Source organism: Panthera pardus, unplaced genomic scaffold, assembly GCF_024362965.1.
Source record: "Panthera pardus isolate Hobbes unplaced genomic scaffold, ASM2436296v1 HiC_scaffold_10, whole genome shotgun sequence".
Lineage (NCBI taxonomy): Eukaryota > Metazoa > Chordata > Mammalia > Carnivora > Felidae > Panthera > Panthera pardus.
The window spans coordinates 20,838,615-20,861,280 of NW_026526655.1; the positions used below are offsets into that span (position 1 = coordinate 20,838,615).

The window sequence follows — 22,666 nt, forward strand, 5'->3', positions numbered from 1 at the left end:
TCTTGTCACATCCTGGGGTCCCCGTGTCTACCTCACTGATGCTAAAGTAGCTTCCCTGGTTTTTCAGCCCTTTTCTAATCAGGTCTCAACCTAGCTGGACTCTATTTCCTCACTGTTCCTTACCAGAAAGCCCTCGGCACTGGTGACGCTAAGTCCTGGAAACCTGATCAAAGAGCTCCAGATTATCCAATCAACCTGCATCCAACATTCCCTTGCCTTTCAGGACCCCAGCCTTCCCCAGGAGGAGCGATATTAAAGGTCATTAAGGTCAGCCTCACGTGATCCACATGTCTTCCTCCAGAAACAGTCTCATCGGCCTCTGTCTGAAGGAACTGCAAGGTCAAAGAAATGCTGCCCCACAAGGCAGCCTGTTCCAAGTAAAACAACTGTTAGCCTGCATTTGATTATGATGGTGGCAAGACCGTGGGCTAATTCGGAGCATGCATGATTAATGGAAGAGAGTTCCAAGATCAGATTAGTATTCCACTTCCCCTCTCGGAAGGCAGGCTATCTCAACAAGACATAAACTCTTTTGCTTTTACCTCCTACTAGGAGGCAACGTTTTCTTTTCCTACTAGTTGATGAAATTTTCAGCCCTCTTTTAATTAAAAAAATAGATATAATTATCAATCAAAACAAATGTTGATAAACTGCATTTATATTATCTCACACTTGTACCATAGGCAGAAATTCTTCACTAATTCAGAGTAAGTGACGGTAAGGGCAGTATGATAAATGAGTTCTAAATAAATTCATTCGCACCGATTCAGAATCCTTTAAAAATAAGCCTCCTTCTTTTCAAAGGGCATATGATAACCAAGGCTCTGTTAAAATATTTACCATCCAACTGAATTCGAGAGTTCTTTAAAAAGCTCAAAAGTAAGTTTGTCTTATTTATTTATTTTTAAATTAGGTGTTTGAAATTTTCAACTTATTATTTTTTAATGATTTTTAATATATTTTTGAGAGAGAAAAAGTGTGAGCAGGGGAGGGACAAAGAGAAAGAACACAGAATCTGAAGCAGGCCCCTGGCTCTGAGCTGACAGCACAGAGCCCGATGCGGGGCTTGAACCCACTTACAGTGAGATTATGACCTGAGCCAAAGTCGGATGCTTAACCAACTCAGCCACCCAGGCACCCCAAAAGTAAGGTTGTTTTAAAATTAGCTTATTAACTGTTTCTATCTATAAGGATAATTTACACTCTACATTTAAAAATATTATCTCTGTGGGGCACCTGGGTGGCTCAGTCTGGTTAAGCATCTGACTTAAGCATAGGTCATGATCTCAGGGTTTATGAGTTCAAGCCCTGCTTCAGGTGAGCCCCGCTTCTCTCTCTCTCCCTCTCTCTCGCTCTTACTGTCTCTTGTGGGATTCTCTTTCTCTCTCTCCCTCTCTCTCTGCCCCTCACTCACTGGCACCCTCTCTCTCTCAAAAAAAAAAAAGTAAAAAATGATCTGAGTATTATTTATCTCAATAATTACATTTGAAAGGAAGCCTTTAGTTGCTAAATGAATGTAAATGAAAGATCAAATCCTCAGACTCTCTAGTCTTCCTGTCACTCAAAGATTTTGATGATTTAACTCCCCTTCTGATTCTGGGCAGTTCCATGAGAAGGAGAGGACACTGAGGTTTCCAGATGAGCTACTGAGCTACCGTAAGGCCGCCTATCTGCACGAGGCTGGAGGAAATCCCCAGGAGGCATCCACACCTCCTCTTTCAGGACCCAAGGGCTGAGCAGACAACTTAATGCACCCCCCCACCCCGCCCCAGTGGCAAGGAGTCATGTGCTGGTGTTACCTTGTGGAAATAATCAGTGGCTTCTGCCATTTCTGAAAAATTGGTCTCAGAAAGTCCGGCTTCACCCAGAACTTTAATCTTCTCTTGAATCATGGGCCTATTGGGGAGAAATGAGCTGCAGTGACTACAAGCTGCACAGAACCAGCAGACTGATTAAAAGGAGACCACCCTCCTTGATTTTATAGGACTGAAGCATGCTGTTTCACTTCTTTGCAACTCTCAAGGCACAAATACCCATCCAAAAATATTTCCCTCCTCTCAGCTGTGAACCAATTTAGGGCTCATATCATGAGGTTCAAAGCTCTACTGGAAGATGTAGAGGAAATATATGTCTCATTAAAACAAAATTCTGGGGGCACCTGGGTGACTCAGTTGGTTAAGCGTCCAACTTCAGCTCAGGTCATGATCTTGCAGTTTGTCAGTTCGAGCCCCACATCAGGCTCTGTGCTGACAGCTCAGAGCCTGGAGCCTGCTTCAGATTCTGTGTCTCCCTCTCTCTCTGCTCCTCCCTCTCTTGTGCTCTGTCTCTCTCTCTCTCGAGAAATAAACATTAAAAAAAAATTTTAAACAAAATTCTGAACCTGGTGCTCTCATGAGATGCCCAGTTAACAAATCCACAAATCCAAAGAATTTGGGAAGCAGGGACCGCCTACACGTATGGCAAAGGTAAGACTCTGTAGTCATAAGGCTGGAAACAGAGTAGTAGAAACTAACGAGATAATCAAAAAAGTTAGCATTTGGCAGGGGTAAACGGCATTGGGAAGGAGCATTTTGGGATTTTTTGCTTGGTTAACAGACCTGAGCCCCAGCGTTGCGAATTTTACCCCAGCTCTGCTGAGGAAGCACCTCCTGGCCCAGAGTGAGCCACTCTCTGCGATGGTCAGCAGCACCACTGGAAGATGGCCTTACTGTACCAACACACGGCGTAAAGGGGCACAGGGGGATATCACTGTGTGTCTCAGCAGTGCTTTCATGGCTGGGACACAGTGTCTTACAAGCAAACCTGCACCTACACTTCATCACAATCGGCTCCCCCCCACCTTGGTCAGGCCAGTGGGAAAGGAGCCACACCGCCTTATTCCTCATGCACCCAGCAAGCCGTGAGTGAAGGCTGAGAAGGAGGCCCGGCATAGTTATGGTGGAAGCGGGAGGGCATCGTTCCTGGGCTTTCTGCACGGGTCCCTGAAGACACCAGCAAGAGCAGGGGCAGTTAGGAAGGAAAATACATCATTGCTATCAGCCCCACTCAACCCCAGGGGCTGGCCATACCAGAGGTAGTCGTCAGCTGTGCCTTTCGCCACGAGGTAATGGATGCTCACGGAGCTGGACTGTCCGATTCGGTGCACCCGGTCCTCAGCTTGGAGCAGCACCTGTGAGACCCGGGGATGAGGACAGAAGCGGGCGGCCCCCTGCCCCCGAGCCCACCACACCCTTCCTCCTCAAAGGACTTCACTCCGTGACCCAAGGCAGCAGGCCAGAGAGCCTCTACCTTCAAACAAGCTGTCATCCAACTAAAGAGAAAACCAAACAAAAATGCTGGCTGGGAGAACTAGAATCTGTGGCCGGACAGCTGCGAATGGACCTCTGGTACCGGGCACAGCACTAGGTGCCACGAGGGAACGAGCAGTGAGCACGAGGCCACACTGAAGGGCACATGAAGGAAGCCTGGCACACTTCCATTCTTCTCGCAGTGAAAGAAACCATTACCTTCTAAATAAACGAACACATCGCAACCAAGGGAGAGGCCATATATGATTAGGGGTAGGGCGATTTTTTTAATATGGTGGTAAGCACTACAATAAATAACAAAACCCAAGAGCATTGTTTCTATTATACAAGGCCTCAGCCTCGAAGCCCATCCATCATGAAGCAGGGCCCTCCGTGTGGCCAGTGACCCATATCTGCTGTCACAGCTCTCAGCTGATCAGATAAGGCCAGTGGGCACAAGGACCATGTTCAGGGAACACTCACACCGGTCGCCTGCCGTGGCCCCATTGGCTAAGCAGCTCACAGTGATGTTAATAGAAGGGACCCAGGCTGGAAAGCCAGAGGCCTGGGCTGCGGCTGCTGCCGCCACAGGACCCCGTTCGGGTAGAGCTATGCACCTGAGCTACCTGTGCCCCAATTTCCTCACAGAGGGATGGATGCTAAAGTTCCTTCTAGCCTTCTAAAACTTCCATATTCCCATTGGCAAAACGGAGTAGATAATCCTAGTCCTTACGAGGCTGTCGTGAAGACCTAACGAGCCAGTCGATGTGCGAGTCTTCGTTCCTTTTACGATGGATGTGTGGGAAGTAGCAATGTGTCTACGAGGCCCCACAGGGACAGACGGAAGAGTAACTGGCGCTAGGGACAGCTGACAGCTACAGGGAACCTTGTCTGCCCAGACTGACGCTCGCTCCTGCTGCCCCACGGCCACGAGCGCGCCCGGGGAGCTCAGGTCGCGCGCGTCCCTTACCCCTGGATTCCAGAACAGCTCGGCGAACACCACCAGGTCAGCCGAGGAGAAGGTGAGGCCCATGCTGGCGGCAGTGATGGACAGCACGGCCACGGCGTGACTCTCGAACAGCTGGAACTGCCGGCACAGGTCGTCCCGGTCTGCTGAGGAGGTGGAGCCGTCGATGCGGACGTGCTGCACGTGCTGCAGGGACAGGGGCGGGGAGCAGGGCGGGCTCTTTTCACTGGCATCACCCCTAAGATCATCCAGCGTGTTGCAGGTGGTGGTAGCTCTTTCCTGTTTTATTACTGAGTCCTACTCCATAGTGTGGACGTGCCACAGTTTTGCCATTCACCTCTGGAGGGAACCTGGGTCGGCTCCAGTGTGGGACTACTACACCTGTGTGTTCGTGTGCCGCGAACACCTGCACACGTGTTTCCGTGAACACACGCGCTTTCGCTCCTCTGAGGTCAAGTGCCCAGGGGCCAACCGCTGGGCCACACGGTCCTTGCTTGTCCAGTTTAGCTTTATTGGCTTTTAAGGGGCATTTATTTTTTTCTAACGATAAACATTACAAAAAAATTCAGATATCAGTCCTATTACCGACCTATTTTTTCCAGTCATTCTTTTCTCAACGTGTATGATAACCTTTTAAACACAACGTTTTAGATCCTGCTTTTTTCTAATAAACATATTGTAAATAAACTAAACTATTAAAGTTTTCTAAAACGCAACTTATAATGTCCATATTTTGTTACGTGGCAACAGTATAATTTATCTGTTCGTGTGTTCCTTCACATTTGGCGGATTCTTAATTTTTACTAAAAAAAGGATGGGTCGGTGAATGCCCACCGACAACAGGTGAATGGATAATAACCATGGTATATGCATATGATGCAATATTACTCAGCAATAAGAAGCAATGACCTGCTCACACCCGTAATACCAGATAGGAATCTCAAAATATGTTGAGAGAAATCAAATTAAAAGAAAGAGTGCACACTGAATTATTCCACATTTATATCATGCCCTAGAAATGCAAATTAATTTACAGTGACAGAGAGCAGCCCTGTGGTGGCCTGGAGACAGGAGGGCAGGGAGAGACAGGAGAGATGACCAAGGGCACAAGGAAATTCCTGGGGCCAACAGACACATTGACTATCTTGATTCTTAACAAGCTGCACACTTTACATGTAGTTTATTCCACATCAGTTATAGCTCTATAAGGCTATTTCTAATATAAAATTTTCTAATAGAAAGAATTTCTAATAAAAATCTCTAAAACATTTTTAAAGGATGGGTTAAAATAAATCTGTTCATGGTTCTTTGCCCATATTTGGTTATTTCTTTAGACTGTACTACTGAAAATCAAAGTACTTGGGCAAAAGGGAGAGATTTAGTTTAAGGATCCTGATATTATCGCAGAATCGCTTTCCAGTAAGTAACGAATGAGGATGTCCAGCTCACTGCACCGCTATCAAAAGTGAGCGCTGCATGTTTAAAAAAAAATTTTTTTTTAAATGCTTATTTATTTTTGAGACAATGCGAGAGACAGAGTGCAAGGAGCGGAGGGGCAGACAGAGGGAGAAACAGAAAATGAAGCGGGCTCCAGGCTCTTGAGCTGTCAGCCCAGAACCCGACGCGGGGCTGGAACTCACGAGCTGTGAGATCATGACCTGAGCCGTAGTCGGACGCTTAACCGACTGAGCCACTCAGGCACCCTAAGCACTGCACGTTTTTAAAACCTCTGCTGATGTGATTGGTTTTCATTTCTTTGATTATGAGTGGAGTTGAATTTTTTCATATCTCAGCTTCTTTTTAAACGGTCCTCTGATCTCCACAAAGTTAAGAAGCACAGATCTACACTATTATTTTTTATAGTTGAATGGACTATCATTTAGCAGTATGCCTACTGATGAACATTTAGGTCTCTATTTGATATTATAAATAATATCACAAATCTTATGCATAAATCTTTGAAATCTCATACATAAATCTGACCAGCTTGATTATTTCCTTAGGATAAATTCCTAGAAGAGAAGCTGGGAAAAATTCGAGTGTGCATTAAGTTATTGCCAAATTGTCCCGCCAAAAGGTACCAAATGTACAAAAAAAAAAAAAAAAAAAAAAAAAAAAAAAAAAGCCCTTGGTTTAACCACAGTGTATATGTGTGACCGAACAGATCCATATTTTTAGGTAATTTAAATCAATTCTTTCCTTTGTGATTTCTTTCATTGTTTTTACATTTAGAAGGTCATCCTGCATCCAATGATTAGCTATACATTCATCTATAGCTTCTTCTAATGCTTCCTGGCTTTAATGAGCTTTGATTTGTCTGAAATTTAATAAACAGTGAAGTTGAGTTTCATTTAAGTGTTCCATCCAATTACTTAGCCAATTATCCAAACTTGATCTGTTGAATAAATTAAGCCAAATTTTTGATGACTCCTTGATAGTACACTATTTTTTTTTTTTTTTTTAAATACTAAAGGGCTACTTAACTAAAGAGTTCTTAACACTAAAGAGGGCTCTCCATTCTATTCCACCCATCTGAACACCAGTTCTGGGATAAGCATGAGTTTTATAACAGATTTTAATATTTGGAGACACAAGTCTATTAACATTGTTCTTTGTCAACATTGTCTTAGCTATCTCTCCTGCTTATTTTTTGAGACTCCTTTAGCACAATAATATAAAGTTCCCTTAAAATACCCAACTGGAATTTTTATTAGGATTGAGTTAAACCTACAAATTCATTTGGGAAGGACCAGTATTTTTACAGCCTTGTGCTTTTTCAATGGAGCATGGCCCAAATCTTTCCAACTCTTCATTGGTTTCTACACTCTTCTTGGTGAGATTACTTTTAGGTACTTTATGCTTTTTTGTGCTGTGAACTTGAATATTTACTAATTAGTTATAGCTGGTACACAAAAAAATCAATTTATTTAGTGTATTTATTTGGAATCTAGGCACTCTCCTAAACTCTTGTGCATTCTAATAATTTTCCAATTAGTTGGCTTGAGTCTCCTGAATATACTGACAGCTCTGATTTTTCCTTTCCAAGGATTATGGCTTTTAATTCTACTGCCTGGCTTCCTGCATCACATCATATACAAAATTCAAAGCCAGATGGATTAATGAACCACCTCTAAAATTTTCAGAAAAAAAATAATTGCAGGAGAAAAAATTTATGACCTTAAAAAGGAAACGATTTCTTAAGCACATCCTGTGTTGAATTTCGAAGGGGGCTCACCTTTCTCTCAAGCTCTTTAGTAAGTGCATCCAGAACCACCTTATGGTGTGCAAACACTAGGAACTTCTCTCTTCCACTTTCCAGTAGGTCCAGGACGTATTCACTGCATTTGACAATGACAGCACAATGAAGTAAACATATACTTATCCAGCTGAAATGACTTCACTGCATTTTTAGCAGACACCTTTGAGGCACCTGCTCTCTCCCCAACCCTTTCCCTCCCTTTCTCTGGGAGCTGACCTCTCAGCTCTACTGCTCACACCAGGTCACCTGAACAGAAGAAGCAAAATTAGGAGCCGCAGGGAAGCCACCTTCTGCCGTGTGCTGAAAGAGTTATTCCTTACTTTTACGTCATCTCCCGCACGCTAATAAATCAAAATACTGTTATGTTTTATGTGTCTCTGATGATGTTGCTGAAACTTTCTTACTATCTGGGATCACAGAAGACAATTAACAGTTTCACTTTTTCTGCTCTACTCTTGTTGTAATGTGTTTTCAATACAAATTGCAATGTCGTCTAAGATCTGAAAATGCCTAAGCGGGGGATTAAGGGATTCTTGACAGTAATCAAATTTCTGGAAGTGCAATATTGAAACGTAAGTATTAGTACTGAAGAGACGGTCGGGAAAAGCTCCCTAGTTCCCTTGCACATTAGACGGCAAGCTGCAAAGCCAACAGTTAAGTCAGTGGTAAGGGAATTTTTTTTTCTGAGGCAAAGGAAGATGGAGTGAAGAACCATATTTGCATGCTCTTTATTCTCCCCTTGATTTACTTCTCTCTTCCACAACTGTGTTTTTTCTTGACTTCCCACGACCATCTTTAGCCATGGCCCCGAAGGAAGGCAGCTACCCTGGGGAGCTGTAGGGTGGGGGTGGTGTATCACCCAGTCAACAAACTCTTATGGCTTCCCTGGGATTAATGCCCTGCGGAGGGTTCACAATCCCAGGACAGGTCACTGTTCCCACAAGGGCAACTGGAAGGTGAGCCTCCTCGGACACAAACAGGACTCACTCTGCCTGAGGCCTTCCTCACACGTGGGTGTGTCTGGGCACAGAAGAGACATTGCCCTCCATGGAGAAGGACAAATCTCAAAGGCTTCCTCTAAGCATCTAAGAATTATTTTCAAGCAACACTGCCAACCAGGGAATGGATTTGAGTTTAATCTGTGAATAGTTGGTACTAATAGAATCTACTTTAATTAGTTTGAGAGACATAAAATTTGCCGTGATATAAGCAAGAAAGTTTATTGCTACAGCATCAAAAAGTCACAAAGCCATACAATCAAGCTGGACAGCTCATTAACAACTATAGGTGTCAGTTTTCCTAATTCCTCTCTCTCCTCTGCATCTCAGACACGGCTTTGTATTTCTACCCTTCCCAAGTCCCTAAATTGCCAGGCTGGAAATATCTGCCTACCACAATACCATTGGCTTTTGTATCAAAAGATGCCCATTAAAATGAAAACAGACAAACAACAGCAAAAAAGGGAAGAAAAACCATTAGCAGAGGAAATTGGGGTTTTAAAATTATAATCTCATTTCCACTTACTAGTTGTATGACTCTGAGGCTCCGAGATATACATGAAATTTACTTAGTTTCTGCATTTTGAAAATGGGGCCAGTTTCACTTATTTGACTGATCTCACAAAGAGGCTCCAAGTGTGAAAGGAGTTAACAGATGTCAAAACTGGCTGGAAACAATAAAGCACTACCCAAGTTACCGTGGAATTTTGAGAAAGTATGTACAAGGCAGGTAATAGACTGGATGTCTGTGCCCCTCCCTCACCAAATCATGGTGAATGATAACCCCCAAGGTGATGTTACTGTGAGATGAGACCTTTGGGAAGTGATAAGGTCATAAGGATAGAGCCCTCATGAATGAAATTAATGATCTTATCGAAGAGACCCCAGAGAGCATCCTCACTCCTTCTGTCACGTGAGGACACAGCAAGAAGACAGCTGTCTGGGAGCCAGGAAGACGGCCCTTACCAGGCACCTCATGTGCCGGTGCCTTGATCTTGGACTTCTCAGCCTCTAGAAATGCGAGAAATACATCTCTGTTGTTCAAGCCACCCAATCTATGGCATTTTTGTTATGGCAGCCTAAACGGACGAAGACCAGATATTACCAAAGTTTATTTATGAGGTGGCTGAATGGCTAGATTTAAACTTTCTAAGAAAAATGGCTGGTTCTGTGGCTAGCACTCAAGAGACCCTGGATTTTGTAGGTCCCGAGCTGAGAGACTGAGGGAAAGGATCACACCCTTGCCATCTGTTATTCAGCAGCTCGTGAGAGATGGGGTGGTGGGGGCAATTCAGATTTGTTTCTGAGAGATAAGTTTCCAGGTTGTAAAACCACATCTGGAGTTCATTAGTTTCCTAACAGGATCATAAATGAAAAGGGCAGTGCCCAGAGGCTGAAGGAGAGCCGGCCAACATTCAGCAGTCTTTTTGTGCAGAAACTTAGATTTGAATAATGCAGTGAACTCACTCCCTTACCGCATTTAGGGGTGCAGAGGGAGAGGCTGGAGAGGCTGGGGTATCTGGAGGCTGAGTGAGAGGGTGAGGTAGGCTGTCTGTGTCTCAATTTATACACAGATCTTGGTCCCCACAGCCAAGCTGGCACCGCTCAGCCCACACTAAGTTCATTTTCATTGTAATTAAATCACTTGGACCATTATCCTGCCAGAGCCTCACATGAATGTTAAACAATAAAAAATTAGGCAAACGCACGTCATGAGAATTGCCTCAAGTTTCTACCACAGTGAATATTTGAACATGAGTGGGTTTTTCCTTCCTTTAAGAAAAGCAGACAATTTTTCAAGTCAGTGAATACATTTAAGAATAGGAATTATGACTTCAGCCTTAGTTTATAAGGCAGAAAGAAAACTCAGTGTGACAGTGGCCACTTGCCTGTATCTTTTGAGCAAGCTTGGACAGTTTGTACGACAGCCTTTCTATGTAGGTAAAGAACAGCTGAAACTTCTGTCTTTGGAGAACCCCAGAGAATCCCCATATGAGGGAACCTTCTCGGTCTTCCATTAAACCCCTAATGTTTTTCTACAGGCAAGTGACCATAGTTTTCCTAATAAGGGAAAAAGCTCCCCTTAGTGTTTGGTCAACCCCTACCCTCCTTGTAAGTGCAGCAGCTCCACTGATGAGTGGTCAAGACAGGATCTTTCAAGGACCCCAAACTCATACTGGCACTGCTCCCGGGACAGGCCCGCTTCTGCCCTGTGGTGATGAGCCGTGCTGCCCTAAGCCTTGTACGGAAGCAGCAATAATTCTAATGCCTGATCATTTCATATAGAGCAATAAAACCATTCTGGCGGACTAAGGTAATAGGTGTTATCTTTCGAAAGACGAGGGAGAGACAGAGGGTGGGAGAGAGAAGTCAGCATGTGGGGGCCACTCACATGACACACGGGATTTTCGCTTCAGCTGTTCTACTGAAAAAGAGGAGGAGGGCTTCTTTTTGCTGCCGGTTCTGTGGAAACAGAAGACTAGGTTTAAAGTCTCCCACTCCGGGAACCCTGGGAGAAGCTGACATAATCATCACCGCTCTGAGCTTTACAGACTCGAATGCCAGTTATCAGAGCCAGGAGGCCCTGACTTTAGCCAAGCCATAGGAACTGTATAGACTCTACCGTGTCATTGGAAACGTGACATTACAGGGACCCGGTCATCTCCCAAGAACTGTTGTGAGTACGAAAGCCCCTGGAATGGGGCTTCACCCGCCGTCTGTGCCGAGCTCACATGAGCGGCTGAAATGCAGTCTTGCTCAGCTATTTAAGCCATTTACTACAGCCAGCGACTTCCATGCGCCAGTGGCCCGTGCTGTTCTTGCCTCCCCCTTTCTCTTCTGCCACATCGTGTCCATACCTCAGTTTACTTCTTTTTTTTTTTTTTAAAGGCTTTTCTTTTAATTTTTTTTAATGTTTATTTTTATTTTTGAGAGAGAGAGAGACCAAGCATAAGCAGGGGAGGGGCAGAGAGAGAGGGAGACACAGAATCCGCAGTGGACTCCAGGCTCCGAGCTGTCAGCACAGAGCCCAACACGGGGCTCGAACTCATGAGCCATGAGAACATGACCTGAGCCAAAGTTGGATGTTTAACTGACTGAGCCACCCAGGCGCCCCTAACTAAGTTTAATTCTATCCAAGACTTACTCAATTGATTCCAACTGGCACCAGTTAGCTTATTCTAGTATCATCTCAAAACCCTCATTCACGTGTTTTGGCCTGGCTCCCACATAAGGTGATTGACCTCCTAGGAGAAGAAACCATATTTTCTTTATAGTTTGCATCTAAATAAATACTAATTGAGAATGCTAACGCAGGAGATGCACACATAGTTTCACAGTGTCACAAGATAACATTTTCTATCACTCTGGGCCCCCAGGGAGGACACTCTTACCATCTTCGCTAGGGTGGCCCTCTCCTTCCACTAGCAAGGGTGGGATTACAGATGCCCTCAGTTTTTCTGTGCCTGGGCCCTGTGAGGCCGGTCACAGACACAATAGCGTCTTCACGGAACAAAGAAGTGACCCCACAGTAATAACACATATGGCCCTGAACTCGTGGATAACTCAGGAAAGCAGCCACAGCCAGGCTGTGGAGCCTGCTTGGGACTGTGTCTCCCTCGCTCTCTGCCCCTCCCCCGCTTGCTCTCTATTTCTCTAAATAAATAAAAATAAATAAACTTACAAAAATAAGTAAAATGTTACTCATTACATACATTATGTATATCTCTATATAAGTGTACATGTATATAATACATGTTTTAAAGCAAAATACACACACGTTTTATAGAAACACTACCAAATGATACCTTAAACAATGGGCACCACAACGGAGGAGGAGCTGCCTGGCCAAAACAGCTCCCCGGCTCTTAACAGCATCTTTCCTCTAGGACTCGATGAGAAGGAAGAAAGATAACCCGGAACCACAGGAAGCCAGGGGGCCACTGACAGTGCAGCGGAACCACCATCCCTCCTATGTTGTGACCGAGGCCCAACTGAACAATTCAAACTTCCCGGGAACTCTTATTGGAAACGCGACCCCGTGACAGTGTCTTAAACTCTTTCTCAGCCACAGGCCCTGTTTAGACTCAGATGGAGCTAGCTCACTTCTGGCCAGTGAGCTCACAGACGTCCTGAAGTCCATTCATGTCCCCTCACAGGGTCCTTGCAGCAGGCTAGGCCCTCTCACATAACATGGTCCCTCACAGGATACACCAAGGGGACAGAGCCAGGCTTCCAGGTACTGACCGCACCTGCAGCGGACGGGCCACAAGCAGACGGCACTCCGGTCGTCCTTGGTCCTGACATTCACTCCCACGCCCTTTGGACACCACCACCGCTCTCGTCAGGTCCTTCCCTCCCACCCACGCTCATTCACTCCGCACTGGCTAACAAGACAGGGAGAGGAAATGATGGACAAGTGGCGGGAAGCACTCTGAGAGACCTTGCCCATGTGAGGTTTGCCGAGAGCTGATGAGGTGCGGTGGAACAAACACCCAGGTTCACTGGGCACCTGTGATGTGCACCAAAGCCTTCAAAGTACACACGTCCCTGAGTGGCGGTGACTTTCTCCTTCAAATCTACACTCACCATATAGTCCACATTCACCAATTCCTATGTAAGCTGCTATTACTTAGAAAAGTGAGCTGAAATAACTCAAATGTCTGACTCAAAGTTATTAGCAAAATTATAACATGGGCATGGGGGAAGTTTTAAAGGAACATTTAACAACATAGGAAAGTGTTCACAATGTAGTTTTGTAACCTGTATTCTTCGCTGGCTGATGGATGGTTACAGGGTATCCATTCTGCTTTTAAAATATGTTATTCATTTGGGGCACCTGGGTGGTTAAGATGGTTAAGCGTTTGACTTCGGCTCAGGTCATGATCTCATGGTTCATGAATTCAAGCCCCGCGTCGGGCTCTGCGCTGATGGCTCAGAGCCTGGAGCCTGCTTGGAATTCTGTCTCTTTCTCTCTCTCTCTGCCCCTCTCCCCAACCCTCTAAATAAATAAATAAATAAAAATAAACTTAAAAAACTATATATAAAATATGTTACCCATATCTCTATATAATACATATTTTAAAGCAAAATATACACGTTTGATAAAAAACTACCCAAATGATATATGCCAACATTATATGATATTTTTAAAAGATGGGTGACTCTTTTTTATAGTATAAGAAACAATAAGTGTTTCTTATAAGTACTTTTATTTTTCAGATTCTAGGCAATAGATAGCTACTGTATTTTTAATGTAGGAGAAACCAATAGTTTTATCTTAAAAAAAAAAAACAAAAACAAACTTTCCCCAAACTAAGTAGACATAATACTGGTCCATTAATGATCTCACTTCGTTTGCCAGCTGTGGACCAGGAAATTTTAAATAACCTGTATTCTCTGTTCTTGTGTCCTTGACTTGTACTAAATTAGGTCCACTGGGGTTTTGAATTATTTTTTTAGGTTGGAATTTGAATGCATCGTCAAACAGCAGAAGGGTGAAGTAACACTGTCACCAGGAAGTCTGCACGGACTTGTTCCATTTTTCTGCCTAGTCCTGCTGATCAAAAAAATTACTATAGACAAAAGCTGATCAGAATTAGAGTCAGCTTTTCTTAGCCTGTGAAAAGATATCTATTATTTCAGCTGAAAATAAGACAAAGCTTTCATCGTGCATTATATTTCATAAATGGGCCACTTCCTCCAGATGGGAAGGTGTGAGGGAACAAAGAATCACTTCTTGATGGGTTAGCAGTGGAACGCACAACACTGCAGGGAAACTTGGGGCTACAAGGTAACTATCAAAATGGGAGGGCACCTTTCTGCAGATTCACAGGGCTTCCTCACTTGACTAAAACCATAAAACCACGATCCCCAAACATTTTATTTTGTTCAACTCAAGCTTTCACAGCCAGCCAGGGTTTGGAAGGCAGGTCAAAAGCCATCTGGTCCCACTCCTGGCTCCCCTTCCTGAATTAAGTGAGGGTGCAGCCTCTGATCAGATCCACAGTGGACAGATACACCACATCCGTGGCTTTGGAGTAAGACAAGTTCTGGCGGTCCAAAGGGCAAAGCTCATGAATTCATGTTCTACTTGGATTTTCCATTATAAAAATGAATTGACATTAAAAAACACAAAAGGGAAGCGATTTTTCAGGGATTTGTCTTGTTATCGGAAAGAATCTAGTAACCGGCTTCAGCATAATGCTGAAGGTAATCTGTACCAACTCAATTTCTCTCTTTTAGGGACAAACTTAATTTTTCTGAGATGCCAAGGAAACATGGCAACTCTAAGCACTGGACTGAGAAGAGTGCTGGGCTCCTCCTCTGCTGGATTCTTGAATTACGCTGCAATTTAGGCTTTCATAATCTGCAAAACCAGTGTTTAAGACCCTGGGAAGAAGGGCAGGGAGACGACAATCACACAACAGGAGGGACTCAGAGCCACTGACACTGTCCTTAGGCACTTTTCCTGCATGAGGTCTAGGAGACCAGTACTGGCTCCCCTTTTTAGGTAAGAAAATATCAAAATATGCCAGAATTTAGGGGACTTATATGGCCACCGGAAGTTATAAAAATACCCAACATTCCTGATTTCCATGGTTTAGCCTAGTCAATTTTACATTAGCCCTGTAAACTCAGAGCTCAAACTTTCAGGTTACATCTGAAATCATCTTTGGAAAGAGCCCCCACGCCTAATGTGAAGAACTACATAAGCTGGTGAAAAATTTTAAAAATGCTTTCAAATCTTGCTGCACTAAAAGTTAAAAATTCCCATACTTCTATTTATTTCTTTTCCTTTTTAGCGATATTGCACAATTTACAGTTGCCACTTGGCCACACTCAATGTGATGTTCCTCCTCAATTCAAATGCCCACTGACTGCTGTTCTCTGCCCGGTTTGGGAGGGGGCCAGGTACAGGCGAGGGGGTTTTCTAGGGAATTCCATGAAAAACCGATAGGCTTACTTCTGTACACACAAGGAACTAAAATAAAAGAATGTTTATACACATTCGGATCTTTGCATCTAAAACTATCATACATCTGAATTTTTCCCATTAATACTATATTTGTTGTACTTGAGCATTGGCTTTCTTGACGGAGTTCACTAGTGGGCAACCGTTAGTAAACATTAAAGATTTAAGAAAATTATAAGAAAAAGCTTAAACTGAGAAAAAGAATTTCCATTCATCGAATTTTTATCTCTAGACATCAGAAAAAGACCACCAACGCTGATTTTAGCAACAGAACACCTGCTTCTGCTCATGGCTCCACTGAAATACAATTTGAGAATGGCTGGTCTGTGTGTCCACATTGGTATAGGGGAACTTTGCTGGAAAACCCCACAGCAAAGACGTTATGCCCGCTCACTTCCTCCAGACCACCCAGATTATTAGATGCACTACAGCATAAATTAAATACAGCTTGATAGCTTACAGTGCCTCTTCCACCCTAGACTCTGCTTCTTAAAAGTTACCTGCTGGTCTTGCTCATAACATGGTAAAATAACATAAAAAAAAAAACCCATGCATTCTGTCTCTCGTCATTCTTATTTATTTTGTGCTCTCCCAGAAGGCTGGGATCTCATCTGGATCTAAGTTTCTTTATACAAGGTAATAACAAGCCCAGATAATGCTTTATGATAATGTCAAAAAATGTCAATAACTGTTATTTTCTTGGCAATGAAAACTGCAAGGTTTTATCTCAAAAGGACAGAGATGGAGCTGGTGTAAATTACTTTATAGCACTTAGCACAGTATGACACTAAAGACAGATATGAAAGTGTTTTGAAAAGATGAAACCACCATAGTGGAAAGACCTTAAAATATAGGGGTAACAGGTTTGGTTATAGCCTCAGCTCTGCCACGGAGCAGCCATAAGACTTTGGCCAAATTACAATTTCTGTGAGCCTTCGTTTCCCTTCCTGTAAAATGGGGATGCCAACTTCTTGCCAACCATGAATGACTGTAATAAGGATTAAGGGTTAAGAGGGTTTGAAAACTCCACTTTGTTATATAAATGTCAATTTGTTATTTTGACTAAAATAACATGTATTGTCAGAGTGTTAACACATATGTATCAGATACGCTTAGGAGTAATTTCTTAACTGTTACTAGACTGAGTAACAGTTACTAGACTAAGGCATTCTCAAAATACACTAAACATAAATTCCAACTTTCTTTGAGGGATTCAGAATATATATCACCATTCTGCAGTTACCATGGGGTTTATTTTTATGACCATCTGTCAACAGTGATCTACACATGCATAAAACAGCAAATCAGTAAGAGGTTTTAGAAGCAGACTAGGTAGGCTGAGAAATGACATGGGCTCACTCACTGTCCTTGTGTTTAAGACCCTGGGAAGAAGGGCAGGGAGACGACAATCACACAACAGGAGGGACTCAGAGCCACTGACACTGTCCTTAGGCACTTTTCCTGCATGAGGTCATGCAGGAAAGGGGTGGGAAGAGATCATGGAAAGGCAAGCCCAGAGAACTCTGGGTACCCCCCATAGAGCCCCCCCAGGAAGGAACAGCTGTGGACACATCAACCCCTGAATCCGTCTGCAGCCCCAGACTCACAGTTTTCTCCTTGGTGGTCATTTCCTTGGCCACGGCATCCAGGGCAGCTCTGGCCTTGGTGCTGATCCGGCCTGGGGCAATGACTACCATCTTGCGCTGCTTGGCTGGGAGCTGGGCAAGGACATCACTCTTGAGGCGTCGCAGCATGACCGCCTCTTCCAACAAGAGCTTTAGCTCTCCGAGGTTGGAAGAACCTGAATAATCCCATCCCCAGGGATGCTGTGGAGAGAAACATACATCCAGTTAGGTTCTCCCAGGGCCAAGTTAACCAGGCTGTGACCTCAACATTCTCACAGCTTTCTCTTCCTATGGCTTTGTTCAGAGAACTTCAAGTGGCTCTGAAAGATGAATAAAACCTAATATAATACAAATGGGAACTAGGAATGAAAAGAGAAACAGTAAGGAATTAAGTGAACTAAAAACATATATCCTGGTGTTCTACATGCTAAACTTTCTAGCAGCAAATGCAAGATGCCAAGAGGTCTGGTATCTATTACATTAAAAGACAAATAAGACACCCAGCTTGTCAAAGTATTCCCATACTCTAAATAAACAAATCATCTTCCCTAGGGCTTCTCCTAGAGTTCACTGCACAACATAACAAATCATATTATCAGTAATACCTTTATTTGATGGGATGCACTGGGATTTAAGAAGCTGTTGTTCCTTAGTATGGGCTACACCAACACAACCAAGTGCAGTGACATGAACGCAGGGTGTTGCTGCTGCTGGTGGGAATTGAAGAAAGGAACCCAGAGCACAGGATTGTACCAGTGTGGCTGAAACCAGAGGTGGGTTTTAGGGTTCACCAGCAGTCCTTCATAAAATCAGTTTCTTCACTTAGCAGCTCATGAGAGGCAATGAGCAAGAGTATCTATTCCCTGTCACATAGCTAGGTAAGATGCTAAAATGAAAACCTTATTCTTCACTAACAATCTTACTCGAAATAAGAACTGATGTCTATAGTCCTGTAGAAAATCAGGGAACCAGGGTGTTTGCTGCCTTATGTTTCCAGCTGCTTATCTCTTCTCCTGTCTCAGCCTCCCCAGGGCCATGAACCACCTCGAGTAGAAGCTAGGCTTGTTCATTCTTGAGGGCCAGTGGACCTATTCTCTCATCGTGGGGATATGGCAGGTGTCCTATAAACCTATGCTACATAGAGAATAGGAAGAGATGGTCAAAGGCAAAGTAAAATGATCAAAAACTGCGTCTTCTTTTTAAAAATATCCTGAAATCAACTGGAAGTTTCAGCAAATGCCTTCATGCTATGCATAGGGTCAAAAATGAGCTCAGCATGGGGCATTCTCTTCAGTGGCTTCTCTCAATGTAAGAAGCTGGCCACAACAACAACAAAACAGCTCTGGACTACTGGCTGCATTAAATAAACATCATGTTGACACAAGTGGATACCATAATTAATCTGGATATCATGCTCCTAAGTGCTACTATGTCAGCTTTTAATCTTATAGGTTAAAACCCAATAATACTAAAGGTTTAAAATTTAGAATATTCACAATCCAACAAGCTTTTATTGAAAAGTTACCATGTAGCAGGCACTGGGCTAGGTGGAAGGAAGGAAAGGCACTGTCTATATTTGTTTTCTTGACTGGTGGCGGGGGGGGGGTGCAATGAAGAGAGAAAGGATGAATGAGGATGGCATGAAGACTGGGGAGATGGTGGACAGAGACTGGGGACACAGGAAGGGGCGGTTTGGGGGCAAAGGCAATGGATTCTGTCTTCAGCCCCTATCATCACTAGGTAAACATTCCACTATGGGCTCAGATGGCTGAGGAAGCGAAGGTCCTTCTCAGAAAGTGGGTCATGTACAAATAGGACAGAAGTACAAATCACTCGTGAAGAGTTTTGTGGGACCACGACAACGGTCTGGAATCTAATCTGGATTGATCCTGGGGGAAGTGCATTACAGATTGCGTTAAAGAAGTGTATCGCTTTAAATACATTCAATAACAGAAATTTCCTGCCTCAATAAGCAGCTAAAAATGGTTTGCAATTAACTTTGCAAAGCACTACAATTTACATTATAAGCACTGTGTTTGAACGTAAGTGGGTATTTTTAAAGTACTTGAAAAGTTTTTTGAAAGAGCATTTAAAAAATAAGGCAGACAGTCTTATTTACATCACAAACTTGCATAGCAAGGCTTTTTCTCAAGACGGCATGAGGCATGCACTCATGCACGCAGGAGTAAGCTGCAGCCATTTCTCCAATGTGTCAGCATCTTCGATGCAAATAGTGGCTCAGTATAGTTGTCATTTGATCACAAAACAGGAATCCTTAAGGTCTGAAACAATGAGGTCCTAGAGACCGGTTGGAGCCTTTGCAGCAGGGGCCCCACCCCCAAGAAAGAAGTCAGGGGAGGCTCAGGATGTGGCGTCAAGGTTCACGAAGTTACGAAGTTACAAAGTTACGGCAGAACAGCTGGGGGAAAGGAGAAGTGACCTACAGTTGAGAGAGGGGACCTGAGTCTGCCATTCTCATTCAGGGCCGTGTGGACCCTCGTGGGAACAGAGGTGAGGAGTTGAGGAGTCTGACTTTGCCAGATGAAGGATTGCCGCTGAAGGATAAATTCATTGCCCTGGCCACAGCTTCAAAAACAGCGATTAGAAGGAAAAATTGATGAATCTTCCCTCTGGTTTTCAGATTGTGGAAGTTCCGGAGCCTGGATCAGAGGGAGCTACTAGGGGCGCAGGAAGAAGACGCCAGCCAGCCCCACTCCCATCCCAACCGCCAGACAGGTCGCCGGCCGGACTTCCGCTTCCATCCCCCGCGGCCAACCAAGGCCACGGCACTCGAGCTAACAGAGGAGCTGCATCCCATGGGGGGGTCTGGAGAGGGTGAAGAAGGTACCAGAGCCAAGAAGGAGGAGCCCAAACCCAGAAGAAGACAGCTCAGTGCATAAGGAAGAAAATGAACACCTAAGCAAACGAGAGGCTGATTTTCTGGGTCATCCCTTCTTGGGTTATTTTTGGGGAAGAATATGGGAAACGTGCCCAGGCTTTGGCCAAGCTGGTTATGGCTGCCTGACACTGAGAGGCCCCCCCCAGCTCAGGAAACATGCTGAGCCCACCGTAGAGGGAGGCACAGCTGTAGACAAGGAGAGAAACAAGGCTCAGTTAGGAGCCTCCTCTGCTGAGGAGGACAGTGTCCTGTGCTCAGCTGGCTTGATCAGACTGATGCACACTGAGGGATTCAACGGCCCATCAGGAGGAATGCAGGATTGGTAAATCATGTAAACATTTAAAAAATGCCAATTTTCTCGTTTACAAAAGTAATCCATTTCTTGTACATTATTTCGTGTACGTCATCTTCCAATCATATAGGAAAGAGAGGTGCAGGGGAGAGGGGAGGGGAGAGACAGGGATAAAGAGAGGGAGGGAGAGAGAACAAATGAATGAATGGATGAATTATGGGGAAAATTTTGCATCCTACTTTTTTCCCCACTCTTGTATTTCCCCATGTCATTAAATAGACATTTTTTTTTTCCAGTTAAAAAAAAATCGAGGTTTTAGAAATCAAGATTTTGGGGCGCCTCAGTGGCTCAGTCGGTTGAGTGTCTGACTCTTGGTTTTGGCTTAGGTCATGATCTCACGGTTCGTGAGTTCAAGTCCCACATCAGGCTCCGCGGTGACAGTGCACTACCTCCTTGGGATTCTCTCTCTCCCTCACTCTCTGCCCCTCCCCCGTGCACACAGGTGTGTGCATGAGCTCTTTCTCTCTCAAAATAAATAAACCTAAAACAAAAAATCAAGACTTTGATTGCAATGGCATTCGTGTTCACAAGGCTCTCTCTGACACGTTTGGAGACTGAAGCTGTGCAGATTGTAGCTCCAGAGGAACCTGCTCCACTGGCACTGTGTTCATAGAGAATCTGTAGCTCAGAGGCTTCTAAGCCTCCCGAGCAGGCACAATTCACTGTCATGAGTCAACATTTTGACCGACGAGAGCCCACCAAGGCAGCACCAGATCACACTCTCCACTCCACCCGTTTCGATGTCTCTGTGGTCTTTTTTGCACAGAGCATATGGGCCCCAGCCTCACCCCTAGCTCGCCTAGGTGCCCTTCTCAGAGTTCGTGCACCTACGCATCAGCCACCGGTCCCTTTATTGGGAAACACCACCCTGGAATCACAAGCATTACAACTAGGAGGGACTGTTCTTATCTTATCCTTGAGGACACTCGAAGGTCAGAGTTAGGGGCAAAGCAGGACTAAAATCTGGGTCCGGCTCCCTGGCCAGTGTGCCTCTGATCGTAACCATGGCCAAAGAGAAGGAACACAAAGGAGGTCTCAAAATCAGGGTAAGGAATGGGTGGGGGAGAGGGGAGGGGAGAATAAATACCTGCTTGGCATCACAGTAGCGAAGTCCAAATGCATGAAACTGAGGGAAGAAAGTGGGCCTGACCCCAATGATCTGGGTGTAGAGCTCTGCGGGCCGGGACATGGCTGGTGTGCCGGACAGCAGGATCACCCTCTTGGCAACCTAGAAAACAAACAGCCAGCGGGATTGAGAGTGCACAGAGGAGCACATAGGGTATATCCCAAATGCCCCACTGGGATAGGAGCCGGATGCCCCAGAGACAGCAAAATCCCCTGGAATGTAGCGGGAGCATTTCTCACTTCCTGGGCACTCTGACTGCGGCAGTTATCCAGTTTACTGCTCTCAGAACCCAAGGAGATCTGGATTCTGAAGACACTGCAGGCTGGCCTACACCTGGGAACTCTAAGCAAAGGTACCGTGGCCAGAGAAGAAGAACACACAAGTTCCACAAGCCTCACGGTGTGACCCACGGAAGCAGCTGGATGCCACTTCCTGGGCTGCCTTTGGGACAGCCCTGTCCCCCTGTATCAGGACCTAGCACGTTATCCTGAATTCTACCTCTTCTGTCTCCCTCACTAGATTGCAAGCATCTTAAGATCAGGGCTGTGTCCACCTTTATCTTCTGTTGCACAGTTACCTGGCACAAAGCAAGCGATCTATAAATACTCGATGCATGCTGAAAAATATTCAGCTAACCAGTAACCAAGGGAAGACAGAAGAAACTCAAAGAACTCAGTATTGGAAGTGGCAGCTGGGGAGAGACCACCAGGTCTGACCTTTCTCCAGAGGGGATCTCTGATCTCTGACATCCAAGTTGAACTTCTGATCAGATAATGACACTGAGGACAGGAGGAAGAGTCAGGGGTGGCCTGTGCGTAAGCCTCTAACTGATTTTCTTTGGAGGAAAAAAAGGCTGTCGCTAACCCAGTGACACAATGCCTTGAGCCCAGAGAGCCCTGATTTAGCTTATTTTTCAGTTAAAAAGGACTTTAAAAAGTGGGACCTGGGTCCACTGACCCTAAACCCAGCCCAGGTCTGCAGCAGCCTGCTTGGCAGTGGGTAGGACAGAAATAAATGGTCTACGCCAACGATGAGCTCCAAGTTCCCCACCATCCTGACACCAACCTGACCCGAAGGTGATCAAACCGAAATGTACCACGTCGTATTAAGATGGGAAAGAGGGGAGAATAGAAAAGGAGACACTCGCTGCTATATTAGGGGAGGGAATGGCCAAAAATTA

General features: G+C 44.7%; 1 protein-coding gene across 1 annotated transcript in view; it reads right to left on the bottom strand.

Annotated features, from left to right (window-relative positions):
* Positions 1 to 22,666, bottom strand: part of SMARCAL1 (SWI/SNF related, matrix associated, actin dependent regulator of chromatin, subfamily a like 1) — a 53,471-nt gene that overhangs the window by 1,353 nt on the left and 29,452 nt on the right. Inside the window, exons 11-17 of the mRNA XM_019446051.2 lie at positions 21,448 to 21,588; positions 17,092 to 17,310; positions 10,904 to 10,974; positions 7,490 to 7,592; positions 4,258 to 4,440; positions 3,069 to 3,169; positions 1,800 to 1,896 (exon numbers count right to left, since the gene is read on the bottom strand). Coding sequence (XP_019301596.1) covers positions 1,800 to 1,896; positions 3,069 to 3,169; positions 4,258 to 4,440; positions 7,490 to 7,592; positions 10,904 to 10,974; positions 17,092 to 17,310; positions 21,448 to 21,588 — 915 coding nt within the window. The remainder of the gene's footprint in view (positions 1 to 1,799; positions 1,897 to 3,068; positions 3,170 to 4,257; positions 4,441 to 7,489; positions 7,593 to 10,903; positions 10,975 to 17,091; positions 17,311 to 21,447; positions 21,589 to 22,666) is intronic.